We start from the raw sequence: 12,139 nt of genomic DNA, 5'->3' as shown, positions 1-12,139 counted from the left end.
AACCACATCTGGTGTGCATTTCAGCTTCAGATTGGATAGTTTCTTCTTTATTTGTTTATTTGGTGGCAGTAACATTTTAGATATATGGCTATATATCAGTATAAAAGAGAGATGTAGCCACTGTGATGTTTGGCTAATGGAGTCCCATAATTAAACCTCAAACGAGCTATCGAACACATAAAGCTATCAGGAAACAAAGTTTACAGAACAAAGGAGGCAAAGGCCATTTTTTCTTAGATTTCTATCCAACATCTCCTCAAGCCTGAGGAGATGCCCCATGCCGGCTATTAGAAAGAATACAGGTTTAAGGCAGTTGGTTTCACCTTTCAGCCCTATAAGCTGCGTCCATGTTTTATATACAGAATATGCTTGCTTATGTAACTCAACACCGCTGTGAATCTCAACTGAGCTTTGTTACTTGTGTCCTTGTAGCTACTAAATATCGTCCTCTGATCCACCCAGAAAGCAAAACACCCATCTAGTGGATTCTTTGAGGATTCATTTTTTCAGAGGGGAAATTTAATCTCTACACCAAAAGTCTCACATTTTTCACCCTGTTGTAAAAGGTGGTATCGCACACCTTTTATGCAAACGTGTGTGTTTATTCTGAACTAAGCCTTATTTGATGATTGGCTTAGACAGTCCTCCTCAAGAGACTGAGCTGGAAAACAAAGAGTTGCCATGGTAACAGTCAAGGGTGAAGGAGGAGGGTGTGTCTCTGGTGTTGTGCTTGAAGTGGCAAAATGGACATTGGCAGGCAGGATGGCGGGGGAGCGAGCGATGCGTTCTGCGGTCCTGTGCCATTCCTGCTGCTCACCAAGCCTCTTTTTTTCCTTCCTGTCTTCCACATATTCTCTCTTGTTGTCATCCTGAAGTGAGTGGGAGACTATGAGGAGAACAAATGTTGAATCTTAATGAGACAGCTCAGAAGAAACTCATTTTCTCCCTCTGTCTCTCTCTGATAGTATTTCTTTATTTACAAGCTGCATAACTCAGCACAGTGATGTTATTACACAATTTATCAGCATGTGTGTAATGATGTAGAAGCGCTGTAAGGTCAGGTTAATGCCAAACCGTTAAATATTTACAAGATCATGTGATTGGAGCTGGCCCTAATAAAGATGAAGGATGAATGGCAGCCCTGCTTATTTCATGGACCACTGGGTATTTACATGCTTGGTGAATCCCCATCATGCTTGAATTACACTCCTTGGTTCATCAAAATGTGTCCAACAATTTAACACAGCTGGTTGTCTGAAGAAGAAGAATAGCACATTAGCAAGTAGGTACATTGATTAAAGTCTATCCTGGGCTTTATCTGTCTGAACTGTGCTCAAACAAAAGAGTTAATAATGCAGAGATGCAGCAAAATGGAATTTTTATAACAAGCCACGTGAAAACAAAAGCATTATTATCAATAAAAATTATTTAGATTTACAAAACAAATCACATTTACCTGTTTATTGTGCTTTTCTTTTTCCTTTTTTGTTATCACCTATTTAGAGCTAAATGGAAAACAATTACATTTACAGGATGATTTGATGGTTGTTTGTGATATGAACAGTTTGATTTTAACCCATAAAACTGCCATTCATTGGATATCTTCACTTTTTTGGATGATTCTCTATAAATCTTCGAGGTCGTTGAGTTAGAAAATCTCTGTAGGTCAGCCGGTCTAGCCCCAGTAACTATGCCACAGTTAACAGTCACTTAAATAACCTTTCTTCTCCATTCTGATGCTCGGTTTAAACTTCAGATGGTCATTTTAACCATATCGACATGCCTAAATTCATTTGGGTTGCTGCCTGTTGATTGGCTGGTTAGATAATTTTGATAACAAGGAGTTCAACAGGTGTATATAATAAAGTGACCCGTGTGTATGTCACAAACCGAATGATGATTTGTTGATGACCCGTCTTATTTAGCTAGCAAGCAAACACCATGATGAAACAAAAGTGGATAATCAGAGAATCGACATGAGAGTTTCAGCTTCGCTGGCTATAATGGGTGCTGTGGTTCAGTCGTGATCCAGCGGAAATGTTGGTTTCATGCATGAATATTCTGCAGAATGCACATTTCTGTGCAAAGATCAAAAGAATGAGCTTCAGGGTAAACAAATCTTTAGTGCTAGGTCAAACCTAAACGGAGCGAGGCACTCAACAGCCAGTGACTTTGAAATGTCAGTGATCTAGCTAATGCTAATAGTGTTTACTTGTTTAACTGCATGTCAACAGCACTTGACATGCAGTGGCTTGTTGTTGGTAGTTTGCCTCAGTTTTGAAATTAGCTTGTAAAATGAGAGACTGCAATGCTCCAGCCTTTCAGTAAGCTAATTTCTCCACTCCCACTGCTCCACTTTTACTCCATAGAGGTCAGAAAAAGTACCCATTTGCTCTTAAATGATGATACTTGTGGTAAATAAGCAGCTGATCGGCAGCAAACATGTTAAACAATGACACATTTCAAGTTAATTTCCATCCACTGACAAAAATAATCAGATTTCCTCCCTGTGCTTGTGTGGGCTTTCTCTGGGAGCTCCAGTTTTTCACATCTTTGAAAAACGTGCTGCATTAATGCAGCCTATCTGGGACCAGGATGCTCTCACAAAAGAGGCTCTTGATCTTGAGTTTCACTTCCTGATTAAATAAAGCTTGATAAAAAATTCAGTGCAAAACATGTTACGATCTTGAAGTGTGTAATGGATTGAATTTGGAAGATCGTCACTTTAATCAAATTAACCCCCATCCAGAAACTTGATCTTTTTGCAGGACACAAGAAAGGAGAATAATAAGAAAGAGAACCTTTAAAATATGAAAAACAATAATCCAAAAGATAACTTAGCGAGTCACATTGGGGGAAAAATACAAGATGCAAAAACTGATGTCTGGGAAAGAAAAGACTATATAAACAAGGGGGTAATAGGAGCAAAGCACATGATCAAAACACAGGGGAAAAAAGGAGGAAGAAAAATAAAGATAAAGGTAAACAGGAAGTGACCAAGGAACAAATAACTACACCGAGGCTAACTAACTAAACAACATGATGGAGACGGGAACACACTAAAGGCACTACCGACAAAACAGGGAGAGGCTAAACTGGGAAGAACTGAAGAAATCCGAAAAAAGGAATATTATTAAGAATTGACACTGAGTTTCACTGGAAATGTTAAGAGTTAGTTAAGAAAACATACTTTGAAACATAGTTTTGTAGTTTTACACCTTCATCACACCATTTAGCTGAATGTTTATAAATGAGAATTGCCCAGTAGAAGCAATATCTGTGATAGACGGGTCACCTTTCCAGGGTTTACCCTCCACTTTCCACCTTATGACAGCTGAGATGTGCTCCCACAACGCTGAAAAGCATAAATAGAGAAAAGAGGATGGATGAATGGAACCTCCATTGGTGCAATCTCAGTTAAATAACTCAGTGATCATTACTTTTCCACCACCTAATCATTCATATCCTAATAGCATCAGTGGAGATTAATTTCTGTCTTATAGCATTTAAAGACGATTTGAATAGCTGTGTAACAACTCAGGCAATAACCTCCAGTCTTTGTCTTTCTGTCCCTGCCTTATCTGTTTTCTATTTCTTCTTCCATGGTGAAGCCTGGCTGTCTAATTCAGTGGAGTGATCAGAGGTCATAACTTGAAATTCAGAACAGAGAGACATTAGCATTCCCAAATCTCACACTATGACCAAGCCATCTGCTTCTTTCAGATTGCTTCCCTTACCCTCTGTCTGCTCCTCATTTTTGCACATCCACACATATGCACACACTTTAAGACATACATGTACAAGGGGAGTGTCCCAGGATAATTTAAAGCTTTGTCTTACTGTCGCTGAAGTAGTTATTCAAGCAGACCCGAATAGGTCTGTCTGTGAAGACAAGTGGTCCCAAGTGCAGCAGAGAACAAACAAATGGGATACTGCAGGCAGGCCGGCTCATATGCTGCTGTTAGTGCTGCCTGTGTGCGCGTATATGTGTGTGTCGAGCCTCTTTTAGCGCTGAAGGTTACAGCTTGAGTCAGTGCCTGTATTTCAAACGTTTGTGTGGGAGACAGATACTTGGTGAGCGTGCAGGTAGGGATAAATAAGTGTACAGTGATGGAGCCAGCTGGATTTTGATTTCTTTGTGCACCAGGCGCTCATTTGTTTTCTTATCCATTGCATTTCTATTCAGATATTCTATTCCCGTGGGGCTGGAACATTTCCCTGCATGCATTAAGTAAAAAACACAGAAAACAGCTTGTCCAGGAGAGACTAACATAGTTAAAGTCTTTCAAGTTCACATAGGCGGACATGTGCAATTTAGAGGTCAGACACAGTCACAGTGTTTCTCTGAAGGGCTAACACAAAGCACCGTGCAATCATGCATACAAGCTGTGTAGCAGCGTCTTCTCTGTAGCTCGTCGAAGTAGAAAATCGAAGAAGACCAAAGAGAGAATTCATTCACAGTGAGTCAATCCAAAACATTTTCAGCTCTTATGAAAAAAGACTGACTGCATTCCTGTGCATTGCCCCAAACTTAACGGCTAACTTTGAGCTACACTTCTCATTTAAAGTTTCACAAACTGCAAAGACTACCCCTGAGGGCGAGCTGACAGAGTATAATCACGTACATTCAGTGCTTGCAGAAAAGTATTAGTCACTAGTCTGAATTTACCTCCTGAAAGTATCGCCGCAGAGAAGTAAAGAAGATAAACTCCTTCGTGATTTTCATGCCACTTTGAATGTACGTAATCTCATCTCGAGAATGTGTCTGAAAAATAATAGCAACTGGCGCTTGTCTCATTATGACTGTCAAAGAGGAATGGAGAAAGTCGAGATGAAAAACACTGAAAAAACCTGCACTGAACGTGGGACCTCACTGATACAATGAGAGGGTGAGACAGGACCCCGCCCCCCTCCTTACTGAGTGCTTCCTTTGGCAGTTCAGCATCAGCAGCCGCTGTCTTGAGCTGACAGGAGCTACCTGCGTGCCCACACATAGCCTGATAACATCTGACTGCCAACTCCTGGCCTAGAGCCTGATATTTTCCAAACTACATTATCCTTTAATCAGCAATGATGCTAAACTTGATAGAGGCAACCACACACACTCAAGGGGAAAACACAAAACACAGTATGCAGCTGACAATGTGCCTTTATCTGGCTAAAAATGTTTGCTATTTTATTATGTTGGAGGATTGTTTTAACACCTTATGTCTAGTTAGCTGTTAGACAGCTGCGGTTTCCAGCTAAGGCATTTCAGTCATAATAATGCTACTTATAGCTTTCTGAGTTTTTCTCAGTTCACTCTAATACAAGCTGCTGTAGCTCAGTTCACAGAATTTTGATGGCCTACATTTGGATATTTGGCTTATCACTGACAAAATACTTGCATCACACGTAGGCATATTGAATTTCAGGATCCCACACTGTTCCCATTCTTCCTGCTGATGCCTCATGTCTTATAGCCGGAGTCTGCTTCTGTTTCCTGCAGAGCTTGGTTTTTTTGGTTGGCAGCATAATGAAACATAGCTGCTGGTTTTCTTGTTAGGAGTGCATCACATTTCAGTACAGAAATTACTGGTGTGTTAGTGTCTTGGGCAGAGAGAAGGTTCTGGGTGCAAACCTTTTGGTGAGCTGGAGCGTTTCTATGTATGCTTGCATTTTTTTAAAAACTCCAAAGGTTTTCTTGCACAGTTTAAAGACATGTATCTTAGTTTTATTAGTTCTAAATTGGCCGTAGGTGTGTATATAAGACTGTTTGGTGTCTGTGTTAGTCCCAGGCTGTACCCTGCCTCTCACCCACTCACAGCTGGTATAGACTCCAGGCCTCCTGCGACCCTAAATTAGAAAAGCTCTTAAGATAATAGATGGATGGATGTTTGTGCTTATAAAAGTGGGAAATGTGGGTGGATTAGTAGATAACCAAAACATAAACAAACCAAAAGAAAAAAGTAAGCACTAGCTTTTTACCCGTGTAAAAGCACAGATGGATTGTGTGCCGTGATTTATTCTGAAATTACAAAACAGGTGAGACACATCCCTTGTGAGTGTTGTTATTATGGCATTATCATTCAAGTACAAATTCATGCAAAGTGAATAAACACAGTCAAATCCCAAATACATGCCACACAAAGCTGATTTGGGAAAAGCCACCTGGCTAGGGACTTACCGGATTTCCAAAATTACATGGCAATTGTATTGGCGCTGGGGTGTAAATAATCAGAAAATGTGATGTGAATGCAGTTGCTGCGTCAGTCAGGCAACACCACATGAGAAACAGGTGACTTTCTTGTGAATCTAGGAAGCCGAGAGGAGGTCAGAGGGTATCAGCCCCCAGGGGATGCAGTTACCCATAGTTACCGATCCTTCCCCCCAGCTCTGGGGATTTGTATGAGGCGTGGCTGAGCTCCAACGGGATGATGCTGGGTTACAATGTGAAGAAAGAAGGAGGGTGGAGTCACAGGGGTGCATGCTGTGTAGCAGCTGGTGGGGGATGGGAGGAGCGAGGAGCAGAGGTGGAGGGAGGTTGGGACTGTTGTTACAACAGATCGTAGTGCTATTGTACAGCAGACACCAACCTCAGGATACCAGGTAAGAGATATGAACAATACATGGTTTAGGATACGTTGAACAGGTGAAGGTTTTAATAGAAATCACTGCCAATAGAACAGAAGGAAAATCTTTTGACGTTTCATGCCATGTACAGTGACGCCTCATTAGATGATAGTGTTGCTGTGTTTCATCAGGTGCGTCCATGTGTCTGCACTTGCAGAAACTCGGTGACAAGAAACCTTCATGTTAGCGATGTCATTGGAGCCCGGTACATATGTACATATCTTTGTGTGCACATTTAATCTGACTCCCTTGAACAATCTCTTGTGTGTGTTTCTGTGCGCTTTCCTGCCTGTGTTTTGTGCCAGGTTGTGCAGAGCTAATTAACCAGTATAATCGCTGGTGATGGAAAAATGTTATTATGGCGAGTGAGAATGAGGGAAAGTCGCAGCAGCAGCCCTCTGAGGGAAGTTGTTTATGGCAACTGGATGGCACAATAGAGTAAGGGTGGTGGCAAAATGGATGGCAGTGCACAAAGGATGCATGTAACAGAAAAGTACGCAAGAGCTGAACTTTTTCAGTTGGATGTTGGGATTCAGTGCAGCAAAAATATATTCATAGGGCCCTTGTGATTTGTTTGTGCATTTATATCATACTGTGTTCTTGTTTTGGAGCTATGTGTTCGTTCCTCGCTTGTTACAGTTGTGTTTGGTTGTTCTTAGTTCTTAAATATAATCTGTGCAAACTAGCCTCTTTTTCTTTGACTGGATTGTCTAAGACAGTGCATGCATATTTTGGTTATTCAGTCTTTTCATAGTCCTTTTATTCGGTCTTTCTGTATTTTAGAGAGTGGCATATGTAATGTTAACAGCAGTGGGTTTTAGTAATGGTGTCTCATTAATAACTATTTTCATAAAAGTGACATCTACTGTTTGATCTTCGCAGCTGAAAGTACAAAAAGTGCCACCAAATACCGGCTTCAAAGAAACCTCCTCACCAAGAACCTTTTTCACAACTTCTGTTAACCATCTATAAGTCATGAAGAAGAGGGCTTACATTCTTTGAATACAAAGGCCCTAAAGTGAAAAATACATCATAAACTTGGACCGTTGCTCTAAGAAACAGCATGACACTGACACACTAATGCCTTTTTCAGTAATTCCTCTTGATTTCTCATTTTCATTTTCGATTCCAAAGGGAAAAATGGTCATTCGTATATGAGCCAAAATCTTTCATCATTCTTTTAGAGAACGAGAGACAATTTGCTGTTTCTCTGTCTGCCCTGCGTAAACAGATCTTGCATAGGAGCGGCTTTTACCGTGTCCCCACATTGAGTATTCCCGGCGAGTAAGCTTCAGAAGGATCAATAAGTGTCTTGATTGACTGATCATCTGCACTGGTATCTGTGCACATGTTCAGCACCTATGTGGAGATGACCTTGATTTAAATATTGATTCTTTGTCTGGCAGTGTCCCATTAGGTTTATGTGCAGGCGGTATGCCTAGAAAGGCTCTGTTCTTTGTGTTTATGGTTATAAAACAGCCTGAGCAACATGTCAAAACCACTGTTGTGAATTTGGAGTTTCAAATTTGAAGTAAGCACCAAAGTGTTCTTCAGACTGTAGACTGTAAATAAACCATGTCTTATTTAATTACAAGAATATATTGGATTCCCAGAATGTGTTTGTTTGCACATGGGAAAGGGAATCTGTTTATAGAAATGTGTTATCACACATGGATTTGTCCTAAAATCTTATAATTATACCAGCTTTGGCCTTTATCATTTTCTTCCATTACTGTAGAAAACTCTACATGTGAACAAGCATGTAATGCATCTGAATTTGATGCCATTCTGAAGTCTTTCCCCTGTTTTTCCTCTGTCACATAGGGTAAACCCCACAACAATGCATGGCCTGTAAGCCGCCAACCATGGCTCAAAGGAAGAGGCCAGGGACCAGTGGAGGAAATAGTATGGCTGCCCCAGGTCCCGCCTCCTGTCCTACCGCTCACGCTACAGAGTCATGTGATCTGAAAGCACTCCCGGCGCGGCAACGCCCACACCGCTACCCCAAAGAATCACATGAGCCGAAACCTCTGCCTCACTCCTGCAAGGCACAATATTCTTCTGCCAAGTCTCAAGACATGGGGCACAGTCATCCAGAAGCGGATGCAGATGCGGAGGAGGAAGTGAAGCGGTACAGCAACCACGAACCAGACGCAGAACTTCAGGATCAGCGTCCAGCAACACCATCCACACCGGAACATAACCACGACCGAGATGACCCTAACCAGGGGGACTTCCACGGTGGAGCCGACAGCCTGGATGATGATTCCAGCTCTGATTATATAAACAACACCTCAGATGATGATGACTATGATGACGGTAAATGTGTACATGGTCAACTTTTCTGTTTTCCTTTTACTACTTTAATATCTATTATCATTAATTTTGCTTATTTTGTTTATTTCCACAAAACTTTGAAATATTGTTTCAAGGCACAATATTTGCAGTACTGATTTTTTTATTGGCTCTACAAATCAAAGGAAAAACCATAAATAACATTTTGTTGCTACCAAAGTTTGTCCTTTAATTAGAAATCGAGCCTGCTCATGCTTAGTAACTGTTTGCGATTTAGACATCAGTAAGCTAAAGTATGCATACAACTTATAGACTTATAGTAATAATTATATTAGTGAAGAAGCTCCAAATATAAGAACCACAACTTAATGTGATTATAAAACTTCTTCAGGGTTGGCAGAGGAGGATGAAGGTGTTACTTACTACATCCGCTACTGCCCAGAGGATGACAGCTACCTGGAGGGCATGGACTGCAACAACCAGGGAGACTGCAACCACAGCCACAGCCGGGGGGACTGCACCAGCACCATGCAGCTCGGCGGGTCCCACACTGATGAATGCCAGGAAGCTGTGGAGGGCTGGACCGAAGAGGGGGAGGGGCAAGCAAGAGAGGAAGAATGGGTGGAAGATGAGGAGGGGGAAGGGGCAGCGAGGGAAGAGTGGAGAGAAGAGGAGGAAGAGGTGAGGGAAGAGTGGAGAGAAGAGGAGGAGGAGGTGAGGGAAGAGTGGAGACAGGGAGACGAGGAGCCGCGAGAGGAGTGGAGGGAGGAGTGCCAGGCCAGGCAGGAGCAGTGGGCGGGTCGTGAGAGGCACCGAGTGGAGGAGTGGGGTGAGGGAGAGGGAGAGGTCCGCTGTGAGGTGGTGGAGCAAGATCCCGATGAGCAGATATACAACGGGCGACCGGAGCCCATCCTGGACCATCACCACCACCATCACCACCACCAGCCTGCCACGCAGGATGCTGCACACACCCGAAGGGCTGACAGAGAAGAAGAGGAGGAGGCAGAAAGCGAGGACTACTGCCCTAACGAGGATGAAGAAGAGGAAGGCGATGAGGAGGAGAGGAATGGAAGGGCCTACACCGGAGACTACTACGCCCCTGAAGACAACGGGAACTCGGTGCGAGTCTCTCCCTACCGAAGCCGTAAAGTGCTGGTGGTTGAGGGGGAAACAGGGGAGGAAGCTGAGGAGGACATTGATCAAATTGTTGCTGAGATTAAGATGAGTATGAGCATGGGGAGTCTCAGCAGTGGCACAGACCAAAGCCCGGAAGAGCTGGCACAGGACCCCACACCAAGTGACTACCCTCACTCCAAGCCCGACGCAGCACCTTACCCTCCACCTCACCACCGACACGACAGTAGGCCCAAGTCCCTCAACCTCCCCTCCATGCACCACAACAACCCTGATCTCCAGCGGGGCCACAAGACGCATCCACGCTCCCCTGATGACAGGCAGAGATGGTCCCAAGAGCAGGTGAGCTCGATTTTGAAACAGCTGAAGAGTATTGCCGTTGTTTTATATTTATATTTAATCCCTGAACTGAATGAGACCTGCCTTAAGGGCCTCATCTTCAAAGTAATTTATTGCACAGAACAACAGAAAAACTAAAGAGATGAGCCACACATTATCAGGCTACACTCTGATTTAATTATATAGCCCCAAGTAACTGTGTTTACATCATTTCATTCACTTGTTCAAGAAGAGGGCTTAGTTTGTTTTTACATAAATACACTTAGAAATAGGGGAAGTCACAGTCTATATAAATGTACCCCCTTAGGATGAATTATTGGACCTCAAGGTAACTGTGTGTACCTTCTTAATGGCCAAAAAGGTGTGTACATGTTCCTAAGCAGTAAAAAAAGATCATATTTGCACCATTTCTCTAAGATTTTAAGGTGCAACTCCAGGAGATTTGTCTTTGTTGGGCCAAACGCAAAAGAAATTGGGCAAAATACAAATTTTACTCTTTGGTTTTAAGCTTTTATTGTTTCTTTGTTGATCTAACTTACATGAAAACACATTATTTTATGAGGAAAGATTGAATAATAATCATGCCGACACCCCGGGGTTAATAAACTTAAGCCAAAGCCTCCTCATGATGATTATGCCGACAAATTTGACTTTTTTTTCCTGTATGTTTTTCTTTTATTTTAATCAGTTCTATAAGGAAAAATATTGTTCTAGTGAGTTGTTACATTTTTAGTTTCATTCTCAGTTACTAAAATGTTTTGTATTACCCATACCTTTTGGTTTTAGTTTGCTCTTAGATGCCATAATACATGATAAGCTTGGCAATGCCCCAGTAACAAACCGATGTACAAGTAAAGCAACAAAGCAACAACAGGATACTTTATTTTTATAAGCATGTATATAGATACAAATATCTGTGTTTAAATTCCTTTACTTTCTTAATTTGGTCTTTTACATGATATGTTTTTATGGGCATTAGAAGAAGAAATCACAGGGTATTTTCATTTAATGTTGATAGAGTTTGGAAAAATGCATGAAGGTGCATTACTTCTTGGTCCAGAGGTACGTGTATAGATTGACCTTCAAGTATAAATAAGCAAAAAATAATAAATACCAATAAAGAAAATCACATGAATGACCAAGGGTTAAATTTGCAAACTAATTCAGAACCTGTTTAACCTGTTTCATTTTACGACTAGTTAAACTGTCTGCTGTAGGGTGTTCACTGAAGTCAAGGCTATACGAGAAAAACAGAACATGAGAGGAATACTCACATGAACGGTATATATGCACAGTATATTCTGGCCATATACAACAGACTCTTGCCACTGGATGGGATTTAAAGAGATTTGTGGTGATAAGAAGGAGATGAGTTACAGGTGACATGTTTGTCATTACCACCTAGAGAATAACAGGAGTGTCACCCCTCCCCCCTCGTTACCTTGAGATGTCCCCCCTCCTCATCTCTCTGCTTCTCACGGATCTTGATTAATGCACACACGCTGTACATGCAGGCTGATAGATTCAAACACACGCAGAGCCCCTCCACCCTCTAAAAGTCAGATGGTAAAAGGAGAACAGGGATAGTCTCCTGTGGGCAGCCTGCTGATACCCACCTGCTCCACGGTGTGCACGAGCGCTGCTACATTCACTGTATATATGTAGCTCATTTGTAGCACAGAAGTGGGTCAGGCAGTGTAGCGGCTTGATGAAATTGAAAAAAAAAAACACACACACACAAAAAAACCTAGTTAACTGC

At 42.0% G+C, this 12,139-nt stretch overlaps 1 protein-coding gene across 1 annotated transcript in view; it reads left to right on the top strand.

Moving 5' to 3' along the window:
• apba2b (amyloid beta (A4) precursor protein-binding, family A, member 2b) overlaps nucleotides 1-12,139 on the top strand; it is a 67,969-nt gene that overhangs the window by 29,046 nt on the left and 26,784 nt on the right. The window contains exons 2-3 of the mRNA XM_019359507.2: nucleotides 8,437-8,931; nucleotides 9,299-10,383. Of these exons, the coding sequence (XP_019215052.1) occupies nucleotides 8,457-8,931; nucleotides 9,299-10,383 (1,560 nt within the window). The 5' untranslated portion in view covers nucleotides 8,437-8,456. The remainder of the gene's footprint in view (nucleotides 1-8,436; nucleotides 8,932-9,298; nucleotides 10,384-12,139) is intronic.

Source organism: Oreochromis niloticus, linkage group LG1, assembly GCF_001858045.2.
Source record: "Oreochromis niloticus isolate F11D_XX linkage group LG1, O_niloticus_UMD_NMBU, whole genome shotgun sequence".
Classification (NCBI taxonomy): Eukaryota; Metazoa; Chordata; class Actinopteri; order Cichliformes; family Cichlidae; genus Oreochromis; species Oreochromis niloticus.
This window is presented reverse-complemented; position numbering and strand designations above follow the sequence as displayed.